Source organism: Patiria miniata, unplaced genomic scaffold (genome assembly GCF_015706575.1).
Source record: "Patiria miniata isolate m_02_andy unplaced genomic scaffold, ASM1570657v1 HiC_scaffold_5, whole genome shotgun sequence".
Lineage (NCBI taxonomy): Eukaryota > Metazoa > Echinodermata > Asteroidea > Valvatida > Asterinidae > Patiria > Patiria miniata.
The window spans coordinates 37,259,209-37,280,182 of record NW_024037072.1 but is presented as its reverse complement, the minus strand read 5'-3'; the positions used below and the strand labels follow the sequence as shown (position 1 = coordinate 37,280,182).

The window sequence follows — 20,974 nt, the reverse complement described above, 5'->3', positions numbered from 1 at the left end:
TATATTAATAAAATAATCAGAGCCAGTTTTTAAATACAATACACACTTAATGAGGTACACATACAACTTTTTATACACAAGCATTGTTTCCCCGTTGTTATGTAACCGTATCATATTATTCAAAAGTATTCCATAAAATAAATCGTATACTGTTAAATGTCATTATTTATTGTTTTGATGTCAGTTTTTTTCTAGTGATGGGAAACTTTAAAGGGAATGTACAACATTTGCTTTTGCTGCAATTTTCAGAAATAAATGGATAGGAGGATATTAAGTATGTTATAGCAAATATTTTTAAACTGACTTGCTTCACGTTTTGGGTTCGGAGATGCTGGAAAATCCAAGAAAACCAACCATGTTTTTGTAGTCTGGTTCCCTGACTGGAACGCTGGTCGGCCGACCAGCGTTGGAAAAATACAAGAAAAATACTTGAAAATGTCAAGAAAAGCACACCAGGAGCCACGATTTTACAAGACGCTTTAAACTGTCATTCCCTAACACTCCAGTAAGATATTTTGTGATAATTTGATCATTTGGTTTTTAGATGTTTGCAAATGTTGTATCCTCCCTATAAATTCCCTTTCTCCTCAGTATGAATAAACATTTTTCAAAGCAATAAGATAAACTGTTTACAGTGCATATACAACATAGTACTGTCCTCTGCAAAAGTAGTCTCAACCGGTGCAAAACCTCTAGGAGAACACTGCGAGTTAAGTATTATTACCATGAATCCAGTACACCATTTTGTATGGATAATAATTTATTAAAATGTAGCTTAGATATTGTTTGGTTCTCATAATTTGATTTTGTTTGAAGGTAGGTATTGAGGGCAGTAATTTTCGGTATGCATTACTAAAATATTTAAGTATCCCTAGGCAGAGAGCCAGTTCGATTTAAACAACAAAAACAAAAGTTAAATTCGCAGTATGTCTGGTACCCCACTAATTTGCACCATGTTGGTTTTTGTTGAAAATTGTTGCATATTTTCGAATTTTGAACTGGCACTGGTGAATACATCATTGAAGGGACTGACACACTCGTTTGTCGGTTATCCAAAGGCCATTCTTTTGGGTCACACGCCGTAGGTACTCGTCTGTTGAGTCATTGAGCTCCTTAAGGATTTATATCATGAAAATACAACGCAATCTTTATGTGGAAATCATTTCAGAAAGCCTAGCATTATTAGGGGAAAATAATTATGCGATTTCATTAACTACAATACGCGAGAATGATAGTAATGAGTCAAAGAGATGTGTGCCATAAACGTCATAACGCCTCATAAAACAGTCCCGATTGCTCTTGTGTGAACTTCCGACTTCTACTCTGGATGATTCCACGACCTGTTTGTTTCATTCCGTAACACGCAAATCCAAAAGAGAAATATCCTAATACTCGACATCAACTCGGTCAAAGTTATGCGCAGTGCGCGTGATGACGTTGCACGACTTTCGACCAATCACAAGGCGTACCGCCGTGCCGCACACGTCGTAGCCTTCTCCTCCGTGGGCGTTCAGTTGCTGAACATACACAATGACACAAAAGTTTACGAGACGTCCACCGCGACACATCGACACTGCTTGACCTTCTCCACCCTCTTCCGCTGAATGCTGGGGGTCTGTCCAGGACACCGTAGACTCACCGTGAACGTGGTTATCCGGTACGGTTTGCAAAAAGAGCAGGACCTGAAGGCGTCGTTGAAGTCCGACGACTGTTTGGGGATGTAAAACGAGTTGCACTGACCGTAGCAGAGGCGATTGGTTATGGTCCTGCTGATGCAGCCCTCCACGTCGATACGCTGTTTGAGCGGGAGGGTCTTGCACCAGTCACCCCTCAGGTACTGTTTCTCTGTGACTTCGTACGGTTCATCGCCCACAGGTGTCAGCACCTCTTCCGGGGCGAGCGGCCCGCCGACCCCCGTGCCCCGCTCGTTACTGCCGCCTCGGTGCGAGGACGTCGTGGAATCCTCCTCTTCAGCATCCAGAAGGATCAACGGGTTGGTGTGCGGTAGTCTCCTACCGGTCGTTGATGCCGCTGTGATGAGGGATTGGGTGGTCATCAGGCACAGAAGCACAGAACACACAAACATAGATCTGGCTGGTATGGAGACTCGGTTCCCTGACAAACTGTGGACAGTAACCAAAAAGGGGAGAAAAATAGGACTTAATGATTAATCATTTATTTTGAGTGAGGAAAAAACTTGTAATTCCCTTGACATGATTGACTTACGACAAGTAATAATCAAGATTGAATCATAAGCAATAGACTAATTGAATCAGTATGATTCACCGCCTACACATTGAAAACAAAATCAACAAACAAGGCAAAAAGCCACAAAATGCAATATCGAGTTTTGCCTGGAACATTAAGACAGTATAATAATTATTTTTGTAAATTGACGTCAGCGAAAGGTCAAAAGAATTCTGCGGAAAACAAAACGACGCGTGGTTAATGCTAATAGCGTGGGAAGATTTGTTTTAATAGAAGTTGTCACCACACACCTCTGCATCTGGAAACAAACACGAAAAGCCCGGATATTAAAAAGGAGTGAGCACACATTTAAGTATTTGCAGAGAAAATGATAGTGTTTGCTAAAGGCAACAGTGAGGCGTATTTCCCGAGATTGGTTCAAACATGGACCTTTGTTTCAATCAGAATTGGGAGGCAAAGGTCAAGACACAAAACTATTATGCAGTGTTCTTAAACCGAGTGAGTCTGTCGAAGTGGTATGTGGCGAATGCATATTTCGCCTTTAATTTAGTATATAAATCGCGTTCGATGACTTTGATTTTTTTTTCGAAGACTACATCCGGTTAGTAAGTGTGACGTCGTTTCAACTTAAACCACGCCCACTATACATGGTGTAGCGTTGGAACCATTGGAACCGGAAGTAGTATAAAGTGGCGTGTTTAGCCAATGGGCGCTAGTAATCAATGGTGATTGCGCGCGCGTGTATGACGCAGTCTTTTACGAACCGAAAATCCGGTTCGTTGGTAAAAACGTCACACACGCGCGCGCACCACTGATTGCGCCTGATTGGATAAACACACAAGTTGCGATAGCTTCTGGATGCATTGCTACTAAATGGCCAGTGGGCGTGGTTTCAACTGAACTGACGTCACACTAACCGGATAGTCAGTTGTCAAGAGGTTTCTTCTTTGTGCTGGCCCGCCCCTGAATGCATCCGAATCAACTGTATGCTCAGTTTTGTGTCCGTGGCAAATTAGGTAAAGGATTTTTATTCGAACAAACCGACCATATGTCATCACCCAAAGGCCCCATGCACGCAATACCCCTTCCTCCAAATCATGTAATTTTGTTTTCAAGATTCCCTGCTCCAGAGAACCAAACAGTTTGATTTCGCGAGATACACAGAAATTGTTCACAAAAGATTGTTAAGCCTATCAGCAGGTTTTTTTTTCGATCGGCTGGCTTGTCCGATAGTTGAACCCTATTTTGTGGCACCTTCCCGACTCCAACACTCAAAATCTGATCAAGCGATCTTCCTTTGTCTGTTTGATTTTTGGATCAAAGTGGCAGACAGCTTAAGATGAGTGCGTTTCTTTTTTGTAAACGTTCCATGAGTTTAAGTACCTACACTGCTACAAATTCAGTTACCAATTTTACTCCCATATTTACATAATTGGTTTATTCACTGATTCAAGACAGGGTTATTGAAGAGCTACGCGAGCTTTATGCTCCTCTTCGACAAACAATGGCCAAAGTGTGTTTACATCAATTAAATTCGCACCACTTGACTTCTTGCCACAGCGCAGATTCGTTTAATGGCATTGTCCCAGACTACAGAAACTTTGGAGTCTTGCATGAGCGTTTCGGGTGCCTCTTTGGTCCGTGGTGGGTTGTACCTCCAGACGGCAGAGGAGCACGTACGGGCCTTTGAAACAAGGTGGTCCGGCAACTTGAAGTCTTTTATGGAAGCGAGTTGTATGATACTTGAAGGTTGCCTCATTAAGCTATGATGCGGTTTTGGGAGGGACAGTGCTATTGAAGTCGAAAGCTGTTCAACATCTCGCAAAAATCGCGGTGGTCTACGCACCATTGTTACGGCAGCTCGAGAGCGATTTCAAGTACCACTTCTAGATAACTTTAAACAACATCCCCTCCAATATAAGCGGCTTGTTTTTCTCTGTGCGTCTTGCTCTTCATCGTCCTTAAGATCGCTGTGGCTGTTGGGCTGTTTTGACCATCCTTTAGGTTTAGATCAAAGTGGTGATCGAAAATAACGAAAAGTTCACTGTGATTAGTTACCTCGCAAATTGCAAGCAAAATCACGAAGCAGGAAAAAAGTTAGTGCGGAATAATATGTACTTGATAAAATTACAACTGTTTTCGTTTGCCAACAGTTTAGCAACCCGACCAGTCTGTTGGACGCATATCACCTAAGGTTGTTTTAATATAATCTTTCACAACTTCCTGCATCTATGATTCCAATGTGAGATTTTAGTCCCTAGCTCTTTTAACCCCGGTTTTTTCTGCACCTTCATCATCAGTTATAGGGAGTATTTTAATAATAAAATAACTGTAATAATTTCCCTTATGTTTCAGTTTGAAATCTCCTTAATTTCCCTTTGAACTCTTACCACAATGAAAAAGTGTTAAGCAATATGAAGCCAAAAAGAATAAATCATTTTTGTGCACAGTGAGTTTAAACCTATGTTCTCAACATGAGTTGGTCACCGTTCATTGCAAGATACTCTCCTCGAAGTTCAAAAGTTCCACCAACTTTGAAAGTCGTTTTCGATCATTTCGCAATATTCGAATTGTGTTTTGCGCAACGACATTCTCACTGCATTAGTAATACTGACTAACGCCTCCCAATCTTCCCAAGAAATCGACTCTTTTTTTATTTTTCTATAAATGTCAAGTCTTAATAGTCCGTGGCGACGTTCATAAATTCCAAACGTTTTGCCCGCGAACCGCCAATAACCCTTTTGGCGCCTTCGTGAACATACCGGCCTAAGTGGCCACGGAGCCTGCACTAGTACTCAGCAGAAAGGACACAAACAAGCAGAGTACTGCATGGTTGACAATAGTCAGTCAGTCAGACTCGATGATGCCTATATGAGCCACTGATCTGATATGAGCCCTTATTCCCGGGGTGGTCATGTAAAATCTTGCTCCTCGAATCTACTGTAAACTCTTGAATAGGAAGGGACCAGACTGTATAAAACATGCTCGTATCGATTTAAAAAAAAAATGGTGCACTGGGCCTAAAACATGAGAGAAATTATCCACAACTTAAGGTCGTGTTAAATTTACATTTATTACAAGATTTTGCAAAGATATTTGCAGGGTACTCCTTGCTTCAAATTCAAGATGGCCGACTTCTACGATCGGTTATCTTTTGCAACTGCGAGAGAAGACTCTCGAGTTTATCAAACGCCTGCGACGCTCGTTCAAATTGGGGACATCATTTTTTTTACTTGCGCTTTGACAAAGTTTTGTATACAGGACTAGGAACCTGCATAATTAAAAAATTATTCAAATTTTAGTAAAAGTTTACCGTGTTTTCACTGAAATAGTTCCTTCCTCTGTCGTGTAAGCTCAGATGGTATACAAAGCTCATTTGGTAGAGCGCCTGTGTAGCGTGAATTTAGGTTCCTATGAAATACGGACTCACTGGTAGTATGGCGCATGCTATAAGCGAAGATAATTAGGAGGCGTCCGGTCACGTGAGAGGGTTTAACCAATAAAAGGGTAAAGGAGTCCGATTTTCATATGAGTCTGAGTTTCATATGACACCGGTACAGTGTTCCAAAGGTCCTGGGTTCAAGTCCCGCTCCAATTTCGTTTATCAAAAAGTAGAGGAGAGAGTCTTCGCTTACTGAACACGTTTAATCCCGTCCAATGGAAAAAATAGAACAGTCACGTCCCGGAGAAAAGTAGAGCAAGTTGCAGGTGTAGAGCTTAGACGAGAAATTCTTCCCTGTTTTGACAACTTTGCCTAGGACCAGACGCAGCGCGCAACCAACCCAAGAAGCTGGGATCCAGCCGTTCCTGGGAACAGCCGAAACTAAATCTCTTAATCCACAGGATCCAGAAACCCAGTTATCTTGACGTTGGAGGGCGGTTTTACAGCGGCTCATTTTTGCCAGTTCTCGGTAAACAAGTGCGAGTGCACAATAAGCTCTGGCGAAAAATGCGACGCCGATGGCACATATTGAACACCATACTTTTGGTCACTTTTTGGGACAGACAGCCAGACAGACCATTCGACCGACCGACCGACCAACCAGCTACCAAGTGACATGTAGATGCTCCTGCCAGAGCTAAAAATCGCACCCCGCCCACCTTTGGGGACATTTCCTTCTTCTGGATACTGTCCAACCACTCACAAAATGACATCCACCTTGTTCGAGGAAGATGTACGGCGCAAGTTCGAGAGCACATTTAGCTCTGGCCGTGTTACAAGAACTCTTTCATGAAAGACTTGCATGAAATCGATACAAATGATCCCTGCCAGAGCTGAAAATGCGACGCCGAATAATGCAGTGTCGATGGCACATATGGAACACCATACTGTTGGTCAATTTTCCGGGGACAGACAGACAGGCAGACAGACAGACCATCCGACCGACCGACCGACCACCAAGTGACACGTAGAAGCTCCTGCCAGAACTTTTACAAAAATGTTGATCATAACACCGGGGGTATAGCCAACTCAACACCTATACGCATGAAGATGAAAACAAGTTCTTTAGTTAACAATTTTAATGTGCATTATTCACAAAACTATACGTTTGTATTGGGTGCACACGAACATGAAATAATCGAATTGCAAGCTACTTACAAGGTGACCGAAGATTCCATTTCTGATATATTTATTTACTTATCCCTGTAACTTCTATCAGGCAAATTTACAGTGTTTATTCCTGTTTTAACTCCGCGTCTCCGAGTGCCGACACTGACTGTCGCATCGCGTCACGTCCAAGCTGGTCCAGTATAAACAAAGGTCTCGCTGTTTAGGCCCCACTTCTCGAGTCACTCACAGATCTCTTCATTCTCAAATATCTATTTATAACAAATACTCGTAGAGCGAAGCTCGTAAAAAAGGGGCTCTTGTTGTTGGTTACAATTGTGTTTAGAAATACGACAAAATGATCAAGGGGGGATGGAAACAAATCGTAAGTTTGATTTCAAAGACTTTCGCTTGATGCACCTGGCAACTTTGCATCGCAGTTTACTGAGTGAGAACATAACGAAAGTACACAATACAGTCCTCGATTGGATGTAGGGCGGCGGGTTCATTGCCAAAACCTTCGGTTGTACTGTTTGCCCATTTTTGGAGTGCAGGGCGAGTTTTTGGACTTGAAGCCCCATCAGTCAGCCGACAGCGTGTCGGCCACCTGGGGATACGGCGAATCCGTGTCACCGTTCGGCTCAGGGGTCACCCAGAGGTCAGCTAAAGGTCAGCCAAAGGTCAGCCTGGGGGTCGACCCGGGAGTCAAGCGGGGGCAACCGTTTAGGACAGCGCCTGGAAACCGAGTGACAGGCTCCCCTCGTAGCTGCCACACGGCGCGCTAATCAGAAATTGAAAAGAGAGACAGAATTGGTGAATAGCCACGATGATTGATCCGGGTCTATCGGTGGCAGCACCGGTAGCTCGTCCATCAACGTACGCGGAGACCGCGGAATAATAACAAGACAGATTGCAACAAGTGTGGTCAGCTACCTTTAGCTCGGTCAAAGTTGCAGCTCATGCATCATCGTGCTGGTTGAAGAACATGATGAATCTCCCAACCAACGTTATAATAGAACAACCATAAGTCTTGGGAAATCATCTGTCATGCCATCAACTTGCCCTAGACACACACAAAAGGAAGTGTCTATTCTGACCAAGTTTTTACTCCTTCAAAACAATTCATGTGTCAGCAATAGAAAAGTAAGACTTCGAAATGGAAAATTTGTGAGTGGTCAAAAACTTGTTGAGTAACCCTCGTGGAAAATACTTGCAAGTGATTATAGTGGTCGGCGACTGAAAAGAAACATGGAAAGATGGCAAACGTCGAGAGAAAAGGAGGCATATCATGGGAGCTACATGCTGCTCCCCAGCATGAAGCGCGCCCCCAACGTACAACAGAGGTTTGCCAAGGGTCAAAAATCCTTAATCAAATAAATCAAAGATTGTTAACATTATTGTTCTCCTGACGTTTCATCTTTCATGAGATTTTTTATCCCTCTTTTTGTTTTAATAATTAGGTTTTATACAAAGATAACAATGGTTATACACTAATTTTGCAGTTAGTGATAAACAGGGGGAAATGACATCAAATTAAAATCACCTTGAGAAATTTTAATTCGCGAGGATCAACCCACAGCGAGACCCCCAACAAGGCTAGCTGGGTGTGGTCTCCAATTTATGAAGTTGTTTTTCATGGAAGCAGTGCGCCCCCTGTTGGGCTTTGGGCGGTTTGATTTCAAGCATCGTTTGGGGTTGATGGTCCAAGTGGGGGTCGGCAACCAGACCTGTGACCCATCTCCAAGGGCTAATCAAAGCAGAAGCTTCAATCGGTCTCCGTCGACAGACTGGCGCCCAAGCCACTGGGTCGCGTTGCGAACGAAACTATACTTCACTTTCGTAAAGAATTTTGCCCTTCGTCGACGTAATTTTGTAAAATTCTGCCTAGTGCTGTCCAAGAGGTTGTGAGAAAAAATAGATATTCCAAACTTACTTCCAGTGGGGGTTTATTATAAGGCACGCTCTTTACAAGTGCAGACGGCAAAAGTTCTATATTGGACTTTCCGTACGATCTATGATACGTGTATGAAGTAATAATGACCCTCACATCTGTTTTCCTTCCTCCGTGCATCTAACAACAAAATTAACCAAAGCTTGAAAGTGAATTTTCGTCATTTTATCTCAAGTTGTAATCCCCACCATATGCTAAGCTTAAAATCGCAGTTTTCCTTTCATAAATTAAGTTCAGCGGTTCAAATTCATTCATTTTGAGACCAAGAACGGTGCTTTGATCAACATGGGTCTTACAAATGCGTCTTCGCATAATCACACTTCATAAAAAAAGACACGATGTACAAAATATCAGACTACTCCATATCAACAAGGAAACATTTTTGTGGTTCATATAACGACACCGAGACTGAAGGGGGGAAAGCGGTAAAAAAAGAATCGCAACTGTTTATCGGATCGAATCTATAGTTAAAAGGCGACAGATGTTCCTTTCCTGATCTTTATTCCCTCCGTGTCGTCGATCGCATGGAGCCCCGAAGTGCGGTCCAGCCATGTCTCAAGGTTCCTTCGCAGTTTCTTCGCAGTGCCGTTGATTTGTGCCTCTTTCCAGACGTTATCGCTGGAAATCACATACACGCCGGCAAACTCGCCGATTCATCGCCAATTATTTTCTGACAATACAGGCGACTAGTTTTGATTTGCCATAATTGCCTCAAGTTAAAGAGTTCAACCACCAGATAGAAATTTCCAGTAATATTTAGTTGGCGATGTTCGTTTTTCCAGAAGCTAGGCCTGGATTTCCATTAGACCCTTACAGGGGCGGAGCCAGGTGTGGATGAAGAGGAGGTAATAGCTGCCAAGACAGGGGTAGCAGGCATTTGCTATGTTGTTTTTCAGAACGGTTTTTCTATTTTTGTTTTGGCGGCCCGAGAGGGGGGGGGGGTTTAGACCCCTAAACCCCCCCCCCTCCCCTTAGACCCGCCACTGTGCCATATATACCATTTCAGATTTACCGAATAACCCTACAGTGTGGGGTTTTATACGGTTAAAATCTAGACCCGGTTTTTTTTCCGGAAGTTCAATCTGGACAAACGACCGCAAATTTTCCGATTCGTTTTTAATTCTTCTTTGAATGATCCGATTTTTTGTTAGCATGATTGTCTTGGGTCTAAATTTCAACTTCATTTTTTTAACAATTAATTATAATCTTTCAAAGACGTAAATGCAACCCACTAGAATGTAATATAGTTTTTAAGCTTCAATCTTCTTGAACAACTACATAAAGACAACTTTCAACTAAAATGAAAAGTCTAAAATGATGAATTTAGGGAAATTTATTCAAGCTCTACATTCAGCCCAACAATTTGTCTTTATTTTCTACCTTTGCAACGTTGCAGAAAAATTCAACATTACCGAGGTTTTTTTATATTCTCCAACTTCTAAGGACTACGCCTAAAGTAATGTTAATTGTAATAATTTTTCTTTGATTACAATAATGAATGATTACTGTAGCGAATAACTTTCCAAATATAGAAATGCGCTTTGATTAAGCTCAAGTGAAATACAATAACCTAAATCCAATCAAGATTATTTCATATCAAATGCATTTCGAAGTCAAACTAAACGCAGCTGACGAGCAAAGAGTATCCGAAATACCGCTAGGAAAGAATGTGCCACTCAGTCCGTTGTACGGTAGCACCTTGCGGACACATCAAAGCGACCGGTGGTTGAACGAGGCAGACACTTGTGTGCCGGCGGGCAAAACATTTTCCTAAATTTGATTAAACAGCCGAGAAGAATGTTTGCACGTACAATGCTAGGCAGCCCCGAGTTGATGGATGGCAGGCACGTGTGGTAAGCATCGTATACTTCGAGTAGGGATAAGGGGAGGGGCCAAAGCGTGAGGAAGGAGGGAGGTTTGAGCCCGAAAGCGCACTTCCACTGACCACGAAAGCAAAATAAATGGTTCGCATTGCATTATGTCATGACAGATTGCCCGTTACATACTCGTTTTATAAGCGTGCACATAATGCCCCCTTATGGCATTTTCGCATGCTAGCATTCTGTTACTCACTTGCTGACAATGGTTACGTCATATATAACTGTCAGTCATGTTCAATGTACATAATATCAACCCTTATCAAAGTCAAGAGATGATACGACAAAACAATGTTGTAGTTGTACAGATAATGCAATGATCGTTCGCATTTGCAAACTCACCAAAGAGCCAGCTCGTAAATCACGTAATTTGGGTTATAAACTCTGCTAAAAGGAAAGAATTCCCTGTCTCATACCGAACATCTCATATTTAATTTTGATACACGACATAGGACGAAATATCAAAGGAATGTTAGTTACGGACCTGTCAGAAAGTCCGATATCAAAATCTACCGAGCGTCTACCATGTACCACGAGATGAACGCGCAGCGCCGAGCTGGCTGTCACTGGGCCCCCAACTACACCTTGGGCCCTCAACTACATCCAAGTCCGCCCGGTCAAAATCCACAGCCACCACCAAAATAAACCCCATTCGCCCGGCAGCTGTCCGAAGACTTTGACACTCGACCACGCTTGCATCAGACGGAGCTGATAATTTATCGTGACAGCTACCATTATTTATCTGTCCTGATAGATTCGGACGTCGCCGGAAATATTCCAGCCGACTTGACTCGGAGAGTGCGACGCGCGAGAGAGAAGAACGACCGGCCAGGAAATCGAGAACGCGTTCAGCACATGGGGCTTGTCTCAACTGGTCGAAGTGATGGGTTTTCAATTTGTTGGGAAAGCTTGACACCGACATTTTCCACGATCTTGAGATTTAGTGACGTGTCATCTACGTGTTGACGCAATATTTGTGTATCATTGTAGTCACGTGCATGGCAATGATCTTTTGTTGCTCTGTTCATTTGGTCACCGATATTCCGGTTGACTTCGCCTATATTTCTTTTATCAACATTATTGGGCCCGTTGGACGTTGACATGTTAATATTTACAATGAACATAAATGAGAATGAGAGTGCATAAGAATAGAACACTTTGCCGGTCTGTATATAATCACCACTCGTAGTCACCGCCGACCACATTACAAGTTTCATATACGTCACCAGGATAATTATCAGCGCCACTGCCATGCATCATCCTCGTCATCATCTCCGTCGTCATATTTGTCTTATCGAAACTATGACGGTTTTCAGTTGCCATCATCGACAAACAAAATACTTATTAACATGCTCGCCATGACCCGAAGCATCTCCAGTTTGTATTGTCATCATCCTGATGAATATCAACGACAAAATAGTCACTGTTCTGTTCAAATTGGGCATTTCTCGTCGTCAATGTTTCCACCATTACCCAAATAATTGTCGCAATTATCATCGTCGTCACTGTCATCGTTGTCGCAACGACCACCGTCATACTGGAGATCAACCATAAAATTCAACTACCATTACCTAAATCCTGTCTATAATTGTCGCCGTTGTCATTGTAATTGTCAACGTTGCCATTGACATTAATTAAATCACCAACATCACCCCAAATGACCACAATCACGACAACAAAACCACTTCGTCTCCCCCCCCCCCCCCCCCCCACTGCTCAATTATTTCACAACAGTGGCCTTTGTTGTTTGCGCTCTTTTTATTAACATGTGCCTACTATTTTTGAATGAATAAATTATCAACAACATTACATACCACTGTGGAAAAAGAGTCAGGTTAACTCGATTAAAGCGCCCAGCTTGAGCGGGACTCGCTCATAAACGAGGACAAGAATCCAGGAGGTAAAAAAAATCTCCGATATAATTGGTAAATTCCTTACCATAACAACAAAGTGAAACTCAACACTGCAACATTTTTAATATTCCCGCCTAATTGCCCGCGACGTCCGTTCCGAAGGTAAAACTGTAATCTTGAATCATGTTTAATTCCCTCGGTTTATTACGGTCAAGTACCCGATGACCTCGATCGGTCAGATGCGCGCGGGGGTTGGAGGGAACCATACCAGGCTCCGGGACGGTTCTTTGACTTCAAGGAATTGGCATCCTGGAATTCGGAACCAAGTCGGCTTATTTCTAAAGAAAATCTATACCTACGCAAGGAAACAAATGAAACGCTACTATGTGCAAACTGCGCACATGTTCTTTGTCCAGACGGCAGGAGTCGAACTGTGGCACGTTTCTCCAGAATTTGGAACTTATGAATTGTGTCAATTTTGTAAACAAGGGCATCGGAGTAGGGAGCCTCCCTCAGAAAATCAGTGGCTTAATTGTCCAAAAAAAATTGGGTGCCGTTTGAAACAACAGGAAAGACAACATGAACAGCACATTTGATGGGGGGTTTCTAATAAGCTCATTACGCTGGAATCGCCTTTGTAAAACAAAAACGATGCTGAGTTGGCTGAGTTGCTGAGTTGGCAAAACAAATATTCTTTTGCATCCTTTTTATTTAGGTTGCCAAGCAATGACGTAAGAACATTAAGTGGCTGAAGCTGTCAAGTTTTTAACAGAGAACACAGGACCCATAGCGATGCAGACAAGTAAACAAGCCAAAAATTGCCTACGCCGGCCAAATCACGATTTGTCAATTTTGGTCCCAGTAATGGAGAGTTTTGTGGCCCCTGCACTTGAGTTGAAGGTTGGTAGAAGCTCTGCATCGGTCTTTGAACTTCTATTTCTGTGAAATTTGGGGTGAAATCAGACCCAAAAGTCGCTCTATTTTGCAATGACGTGGAGGGACAAGTTTTCAAAATGGCGACAGGCTTCAGGACTGCTTTTAGGGGCGACTTTCTTTGAAGGGAAAAAATCACCCAATGTCATGCGTTAATCCCTAATAAAATACAGAAATAGAAAGTGGGTAAAGTACGCTTTAATTTGATGTGTGTTTTGATTACATGGGAGAGTTTGAAGTATTTTTCCCGATTTCTTGAAGTGAGGGCATGCCTATTGGAACTGATTTACTGGTTCTCACCCATGTGCTTGACATTCGTGCGCTCCTCTCGAACAGGACTAGCGCTGGTGGCGTGGGCGTGGCAACATTGGACGAGTCTTAAAAAGGAGGGTGGGATTCGCGCTTTGGTAATTTCTTTTCTTATGTAATGAGACTATTGAACACATGCCTTTAATAAAAGAGAAATTATTTGAATCGCATTCTGGATGTTGACGATAACCTCGAACACACGGATTTCAATTACAAATATTTTTTTGAGAATTAGACTCCAATAATTCAAATCGCTTTGAAAAATAAAACACACGAAATCAACGTCTTTTAACATGCACGTTAAGCCTAACCCAAACTCGATTAAAAAAAAACCAAGGTGGGAATCGAACCCGGTATACAGGCTTGCATGGCAACATGGGCACCATCACATCAACCCAGCAACTTTCGGGAATCGTTGCCGTAATTTCCCAAGGCAAGTGTGTCCTAAAAAATTACGGCGTGGGGTTCGGGACCCGCTTAAGGGCCCCGGAAATATTTTGGATTTTAGATGCTCTGTGGTGCGATCTGAGGCAATTTCTGACCACTTTAACCAATGTTTTTTTGAGGAAAAGATGGTGGTGTACTCATTGCCAGCCTTTATTGCGAAGTCATCTAAAAAAAGAAAAAGAAAATTGGATTCGTTTGGGGGGGGGGGGGGGGAGGAGGCCATGGCCCCCTTTGCCCCCCCCCCGGATCCGCCCTTGTGTGTGAGACGTCAACTGTAATGAAGACTAGCGCCTGCACAGTTAACGTTCGCGTTTGTACCCTAAGGGACACTCACCTTTTCAGAGGCCCCACCACTATAATGAATCAGGACATACTAATGCCCGGTATTTTGTTTTGTGGACTGTGATTATATTTCCTAAGGCCCGCCAGTCAGTTTTGTGAAACCCTCACTATATATGATCGGTGGACGCGATGTAACACTGCTAAAGATTTCAAGCATCTGTAACTTTTGCCTGGAGTGAATTTCTTTCCAGAGAAGCAATGGCATAAATAAATTCCAAGTATTTTTCTTCGGGAGTTGACTACATGCGTCTGTGTGTTCTCTAAGAGAAAATCACCCTGTCAACTCGATACTATAGTCGAATATCAGTTTACTAAGACTGGCACCAACTTTGAAAAATTTGAGGTGAAATATTCATCACAGAACGCTTCTCGATCTTCAACAAGTGTGATTGTACTTAAACATCACCACTGTGAAAGGTTTAAGGACAATGAACTATCTTCGGACTTTTCCTGTTTTCTGCATTTTTGGGGACCATTCTCTACCGATTGCTGTGACTTGATTTCGGGGGGGGGGGGGTGTTGCAGACCCCTTTCTTTCCCCCGGGGGCAATGGGCCGCGAAGGTCCCTTCATGGCTCCTCCGTGTCCTCGCTCAAACCCCACGGGAACGTTCTGCGATACCGTCAACTTGTTACTCAGTCGTCTAGGGTGTCGGCGTTGGACGGCTTGGCGGGGCCCGGGGTGCTCGGGCACGGCGGAAAAACCTTGACGGCACGTGCCTGCCAAGTTTGGCCCGGAGTCCCAATGTCGAAGGGTTTGACATGATCCGCAGTCTGTATCTCGCCAGGAATTTGGCAGATTGCCACGGCCTTTTTCCTCTTCTAAACACTTCAGCTAAATACCAGAAAGAGTGGTCATTTGGAGTTACTACCGAACTATTAATTACCAACAATGATTACCAATCAATCTTTATCAAATCAGTTTGGTTATCTTATACCGGTAGTTATTTAGATAATGTGTAAGCCGCTGAAGACTTGGCAATGCAGTTAATGCCTTTTTTTCGTGCACCTCGCAATCGAACAGAACTTACATGGAAGTCAAAAATATGAAACAGTTCATCATGGTATATGCAGGCTTATATACGCCACACTGCACACGACGTCCGGGACTGCGCCAGTTTGTTTCTGGTTCTCGCCAACGGATTGTTGGCGGATACCAAGAAGTGCTAAAGTACAGGGTCTGTTGCAGCGCCCTCGTGTGACTTTTTTTCATAACATCTTGCGTAGGTTAGAGTGTACCCACAGTCCTCTGCGTTTCCGCAAAATGATAATTTGATAGCTGTCAAATTGATAGCTGGTTACTGTTAATTAGCCTGCACCAGTGACCCAAGCAAAGTGGCCAATAAACCAGTAAATATCCCCAACTTACAAATGCTGGATTATAGGCTATGCGTTGTGTTCACGGCTACGGTTAGGCTTTGTAGCAAACCAACTGCAAAACTGAAAGTCGTAGCCGCAAAGTTTCTGTTGCAGACACGGCAACACATCCTCGCGAAGAACAACAGGCTGCGATGAGCACACGCATATCTCCACCACAGAAACGATTCTTCACACTTTGGCACAAGAGTCAACAAGTATTTTATTAAGAACCAACAAATTCCTAACCGAAAGAATTAATCGTAAATAATTTCTTTAGGCCAAGTAGTTTCCACCAGCCTCTGAGGGAGCTAAGGCCCCGTGATATAGAGCCATTTTACCCGGCCCTGACAGATCAGCTCCTGTGAGTCTTAAAATAGCACAAATCTGAAAGCTCAGAACCCCACACGCTCCAACAAGATCAACTGTCTTAACCACTCACACTTGGGTTTCTAGACCAGTGTCTTAATGGCACTATCAGTTTTCTTGCGCGATAGTAGTGTTTTCACCTCCCCGACCCCACACATCCCATCACGTACAAGTGACCATTTTACGATCTGTCAGTTTGCGTTGCGAGTAGCCTATAGGTACAATACCCTGGGTCTGAATGAAGTACTCCATCCAACACAAGGAGGAAACATTAGCTTTCCCGTTGAGCCTGGGGTTGATGTTTTTATACCATCCCCCGGTGCTGGGCCAGGCGTGTTACAGTCGGCACGCAATGCCAGCCCGTAGACGCCAAGCGCGATTCTCCAAGGGATGGATTGTAGAGTTCTCAAACAAATAATGTTCTAGTTCTGAACTTTCTTTGGGTTAAGTTGTTTCAATTTGTACTATGTGCTATGTCTTTTTCGTACAATGACCTGGCATAAGGAAAATACTTTTAAAAATTGAAGGGAAAAAAAGAGTAAAAGAATGAATGAAAAGATTAGGGGAAAAAAAGATCCATGGTTGAACATTTTTCCAAACAGCTTCACGCTGACGCCCACAGCAAGCTCCCAGCCAGGAAGCAGCACACGCCGCCTGGCAGTCGCCGGAGAGACTACAACCCACGTAACCGAGCCAATCTAGTCCAAAAATCCTCGCTCCATCGCTCAAATAAAAAAGCCCAGTACGATCCAAGTTCGATGACCCTCAACTTAGTGATGTTTGGGCTCATAATACTGGCACCCATCGTAATCAGCACACCGCAACGAGGAAGACCGAGAAAAGGCTACCGCGGGAGTCCGTATAAGGCGCAGGCCCGCACCACAGCTTAGCGGACGGTACCCCGCTAACCCAGTTACGGAGACCCAAGGAAGCCCCAAATTGCGAGTGGCGACGGAGCAGTACGTGAGGCCTTTCCTTTTGGTAAAAGACGCTTTATTAAATTAGTAGTGTACGGTGGAGGCCCGAAGCGGGGAACCCACTGGTGGGCGACCCTCTCTGTTCCCATGGAGCAAGGGCCCAAGAGTGGGGGCTTAATAGTAAGGTACACTTGGCTCTCTACACGGAGTTCGAATTTACGTATTTATGGTTGGGTGGGGTGGGGTGGGGGAGGGAAATGCACCGTATCTCGTTTGGGGTGTTCTTTGGGCGTGCCAACAAATGTATCTCGTTTTGGAGGTATAGGTTCTGTGGGCGTGTCCAGATAGCCTATATAAGGAGGAGGCCAATCATGTTGCGGAACAAGTTATACCTTTCTTGAGGCCTGCTTGCCGCGCTCAATGTTCTTATTGGTAAGTATGACCATAGCGTTGTATGTTGAGGCTTTATATAATTACCATAAGATATTACATCAATTCCAACATCTCCTCAAAGCTGCAGAACAATAAACCAGCTAACTAGAATGGTGGATTCAACTTCTAGTACATACCCAGTAATCTCCCACACATAATTGAAACACAAAAATAGATTTATCTTCATTTCCGATATTATTCATATCGGAAATAATGGGTTTTCGACGACACTAAATAAGCAAAACTTCCCGAATTCCGAATTCCCCGGATTTTCCAAAATCCCCCCCCCCCCAACATATCCCAAAACCTGTTCAAAAGTCGTGGGTGTATAATATTACTTACAATAGAGTAACAATTGATATTCTGTGCTTGGTGGACTTTTCGGAAGCATACGTGCACTCAGACAACACAAGATTGTATACAATAATATTAACAGCGATTCCACAAAGGCATGCATGGTTCACCTGGCTTTCTGAATCGCGATTGTTGTGCAAATGAATGCTTTTTGCATTTTTCTTAGACTGTAATTTGTAAAATGTCGTGTCCCGCGCCTGTATATTTTTGTTCATAGTTCGCTAATCCTCAATGGAGACTAACAGAGGAACAAACTCATATTGTATTTCCTTTTCATATCTCGCTGACAAAAGAGGGGAAATATGCAACACGCTAAGGTAGCTTCGGCGCCAGTTGGTACAAAAAAGACAGCACGGTCTCCCAAAACTCCCAAAAGAAAACCTGTATTAGGGGATTTAGCAAAATACTTCATTAAAGGGTCCCAGAGTTTAGATTGAGTCTTTTTCCCAACCGACCAAACACATTTGGAAGGCAAAGTCTGTTTTTAAAACACCAGATGCGCAAATTTGAAGGCATATTTGAATTCATCCCGAAAGTAACCCACCGAATTACTACCTTGGATGAAAGATCGTTCTGGTACTAAACAGTTATCTATAAACAGAAATTATTCCGTCTGGCTTGCTGTCATTTTAGAAGAAAACAAGAAAGAAATGTAGGTGCTTTCCAACTTTCAGTCAATGTTTTTGACTGATTTTGTTTCAATAGAGAGTGCTATTGACGGCATAGTTTTTCGTCGTGATCAAGCGGGCCGTTGTATGGTTTTTAACTGTTTTCTCTAAAAGTTTAATATCCACCGTGAGCTGAAACGTTATTAGGTTAGGATTTTAAGATTCTTCTGTGGATTTTGAGTGGCGTTATTACTAGGAACGAACAAAATGCATGAAAAGCAAAATGATCCTATATATGCCTTTAGTTTTGTTTTTGAAAGAAGAGTTTTGTTCGCGTGCATTCGCAGCAAGGAGCCACCACTTTACCAATCAAAACCTGCTGGTTCTAGACGGAGAAAAAAAATCCAAAGTTAAGAAGTCGGCGGAATAAATACAATTCAATTTATGGATTTAGGGGAGAAAAATCAACCTTGCGAAGCATCGGGGGAGCGGGTTATTTTTAACTTTCAAGGACAGAAACAGGCGATATTATGACATTCCAACGGCAGAAATATCTACGACTGTAACTTCTATGTGTAACTCTAACATGAACAGGTCGTGTTAGTATTTTTAACTTTTGCGTCAAAGTCCCGACATTCCTTCACAAGCTTACGTCACTGGTAAATGAGTTACAACAACTGCTCTGGATGTAAAGCTACCGTAAGGATAAAAAGGCGTTCTTTTCGTCCATCTGCAAAAAAAAATAGATAGTGTGCATTATAAAGGTACATTAAAAGACTCACCATGGTAACGTGCCGAGATGCCTGCAAACTCCACTCATCATGGTATCCTGGTAACGGGATGATGCGGGACAAAAGAGAAAGAAACAATCCTCCGCAAAATCTGCCTCTCAAAGTCTGCCTCTCAAAGTATCACCGCGTGACAACTTGGTAGATAGAGAGCGCACAGTAGGTATGCAGGTCTGTCAGCTAACTGAAGTTCAAGTATCACTTGTGGTAACTCGACAGGCAGTTTGGGATTATCGTACGCGTAAACCCATTAGGGATGCTCGTCCGTATCTATAATAGTTATCTGTTGTGACAGTGGCATCCAATGATCGCAGGTTGGTGTCAGTTGTACGTGTAGCATCATCCATGCGAACGGGGAGACGGTCTCGATCCAAATGCGGAGCCGCCCGTGAGGGGGCCGGCTTTTTGTAGGCCAGGTTCGTCGGGGCGAGACCAGCGCTGTACACGCGCTTTAGCGTTACGCCATCCTCTATTGACTGTAAACCGACTTGGCGACGCTTAGCCCAGTAAACAGCGCTACACGGGTCCCCGGCCGGCCGCGGGAGCGCTATTGCATGCCTGCAAGCGTCGGGTCCGGGGCCCAGCTCAGCCAATGATATTGAGATTGGTTAGACTTGATTGCAGCAGCGCCGAACTGTCGTCAGATTAGCGTCTGGGAATTCACGGAAGCAGAGGATAATACCAGGCGAGGAACCAGGGCCATCATGGGTTTTTGTGAGGAGCCGGGTCGGTACGGTATGGTTGGCACACGTGGCCCGTGACAGCGGCGGTGGGGTTGGAAACGTAAACGCGTCAGAGGTAATTGGCCGTGAAGAATTCTAGGCAGTGATAACCCAGTGCGTGGGATGAGGTTGCTCTTGAAATAAGCTCATGATACAACAAAGTACTAAAAGCAAGCGATGGAGACCGATACTGGGTGTATAAGGAGCTGGAGTTTTTATCATTAATTTGTCCCAGTGGATTACTGAGGGATTTGGCAATGCTGATGAAGCTCACACTGCCTCGGGTGTCATTCAAGGATGGGTTCTGTCTGTCGCCCTCATGAGGCTAATTGGTCAGGAGCAGATGCCTAGCAGTGACGTAACTAAGGGCCAGTGGTGGCGGCACCCCCCCCCCCCCCCCCCGCCCCGCTAAGAATTTGGGAAAGGAAAAAGGAGGAGTTGTTTTAAAAAAAAAACACCGATTGAGTGCCCCAACCACAAAATGAGCACCCCCCCCCCGCACCCTAGTACCCCTTTACATATTGAACCCTAGTTGTGCTAGTGGATCATCGAGCCACGCTGACCGTGTTCAGGGACGTGCAAGGTCAGATTTTTGCAAACTTTGCATCCTTAATAATCGATCATTAAAACATGAATTAAAGCAGTTTTAATGTTTATAATGACCCACGTCCCTTTTGATATACACGGGCCGGGAGACCAATCTTTGGAGCGCTAGGCTTGCAGTATAGGCAGCGAAGGTAAAAGAAGGCAAGAGTGAATGCTCATACTATTTGTGACTCGTGATTAATATTGTCCCCTCTTTTTGGATACCCACATTTGCATCATTCAGAAACATTTCGCCACTGCTGCAGTACAGTGCTCAGTGAGAGCTGCACCGAGGCGTTGCCGGGGGGGGGGGGGGGAGGAGGGGGAGGATGCGTGTGCCCCCTCACAAATTCCCAGTGTCCCCTGGCCCCTCTCC

The 20,974-nt window shown here is 43.7% G+C and overlaps 1 protein-coding gene across 1 annotated transcript; it reads right to left on the bottom strand.

Annotated features, from left to right (window-relative positions):
* Nucleotides 1-509: 509 nt before the first annotated feature.
* Nucleotides 510-19,867, bottom strand: LOC119740471 (gremlin-2-like). The gene is made up of 2 exons (XM_038215798.1): nt 19,286-19,867; nt 510-2,123 (listed from the first exon to the last, which is right to left on the bottom strand). Exons 1-2 carry the CDS (start codon nt 19,324-19,326, stop codon nt 1,544-1,546), a joined length of 621 nt encoding a protein of 206 aa, XP_038071726.1. The 5' UTR covers nt 19,327-19,867; the 3' UTR covers nt 510-1,543.
* Between the last annotated feature and the right edge of the window lie 1,107 nt (nt 19,868-20,974).

Excerpts from the sequence above, each read along its gene's own strand:
- LOC119740471 (XM_038215798.1), bottom strand. The coding sequence starts at position 19,326 with ATGATGAGTGGAGTTTGCAGGCATCTCGGCACGTTACCATG. Across the intron at positions 2,124-19,285 it reads CATCTCGGCACGTTACCATG|TTTGTCAGGGAACCGAGTCT; the intron begins GTGAGTCTTTTA and ends TACTGTCCACAG.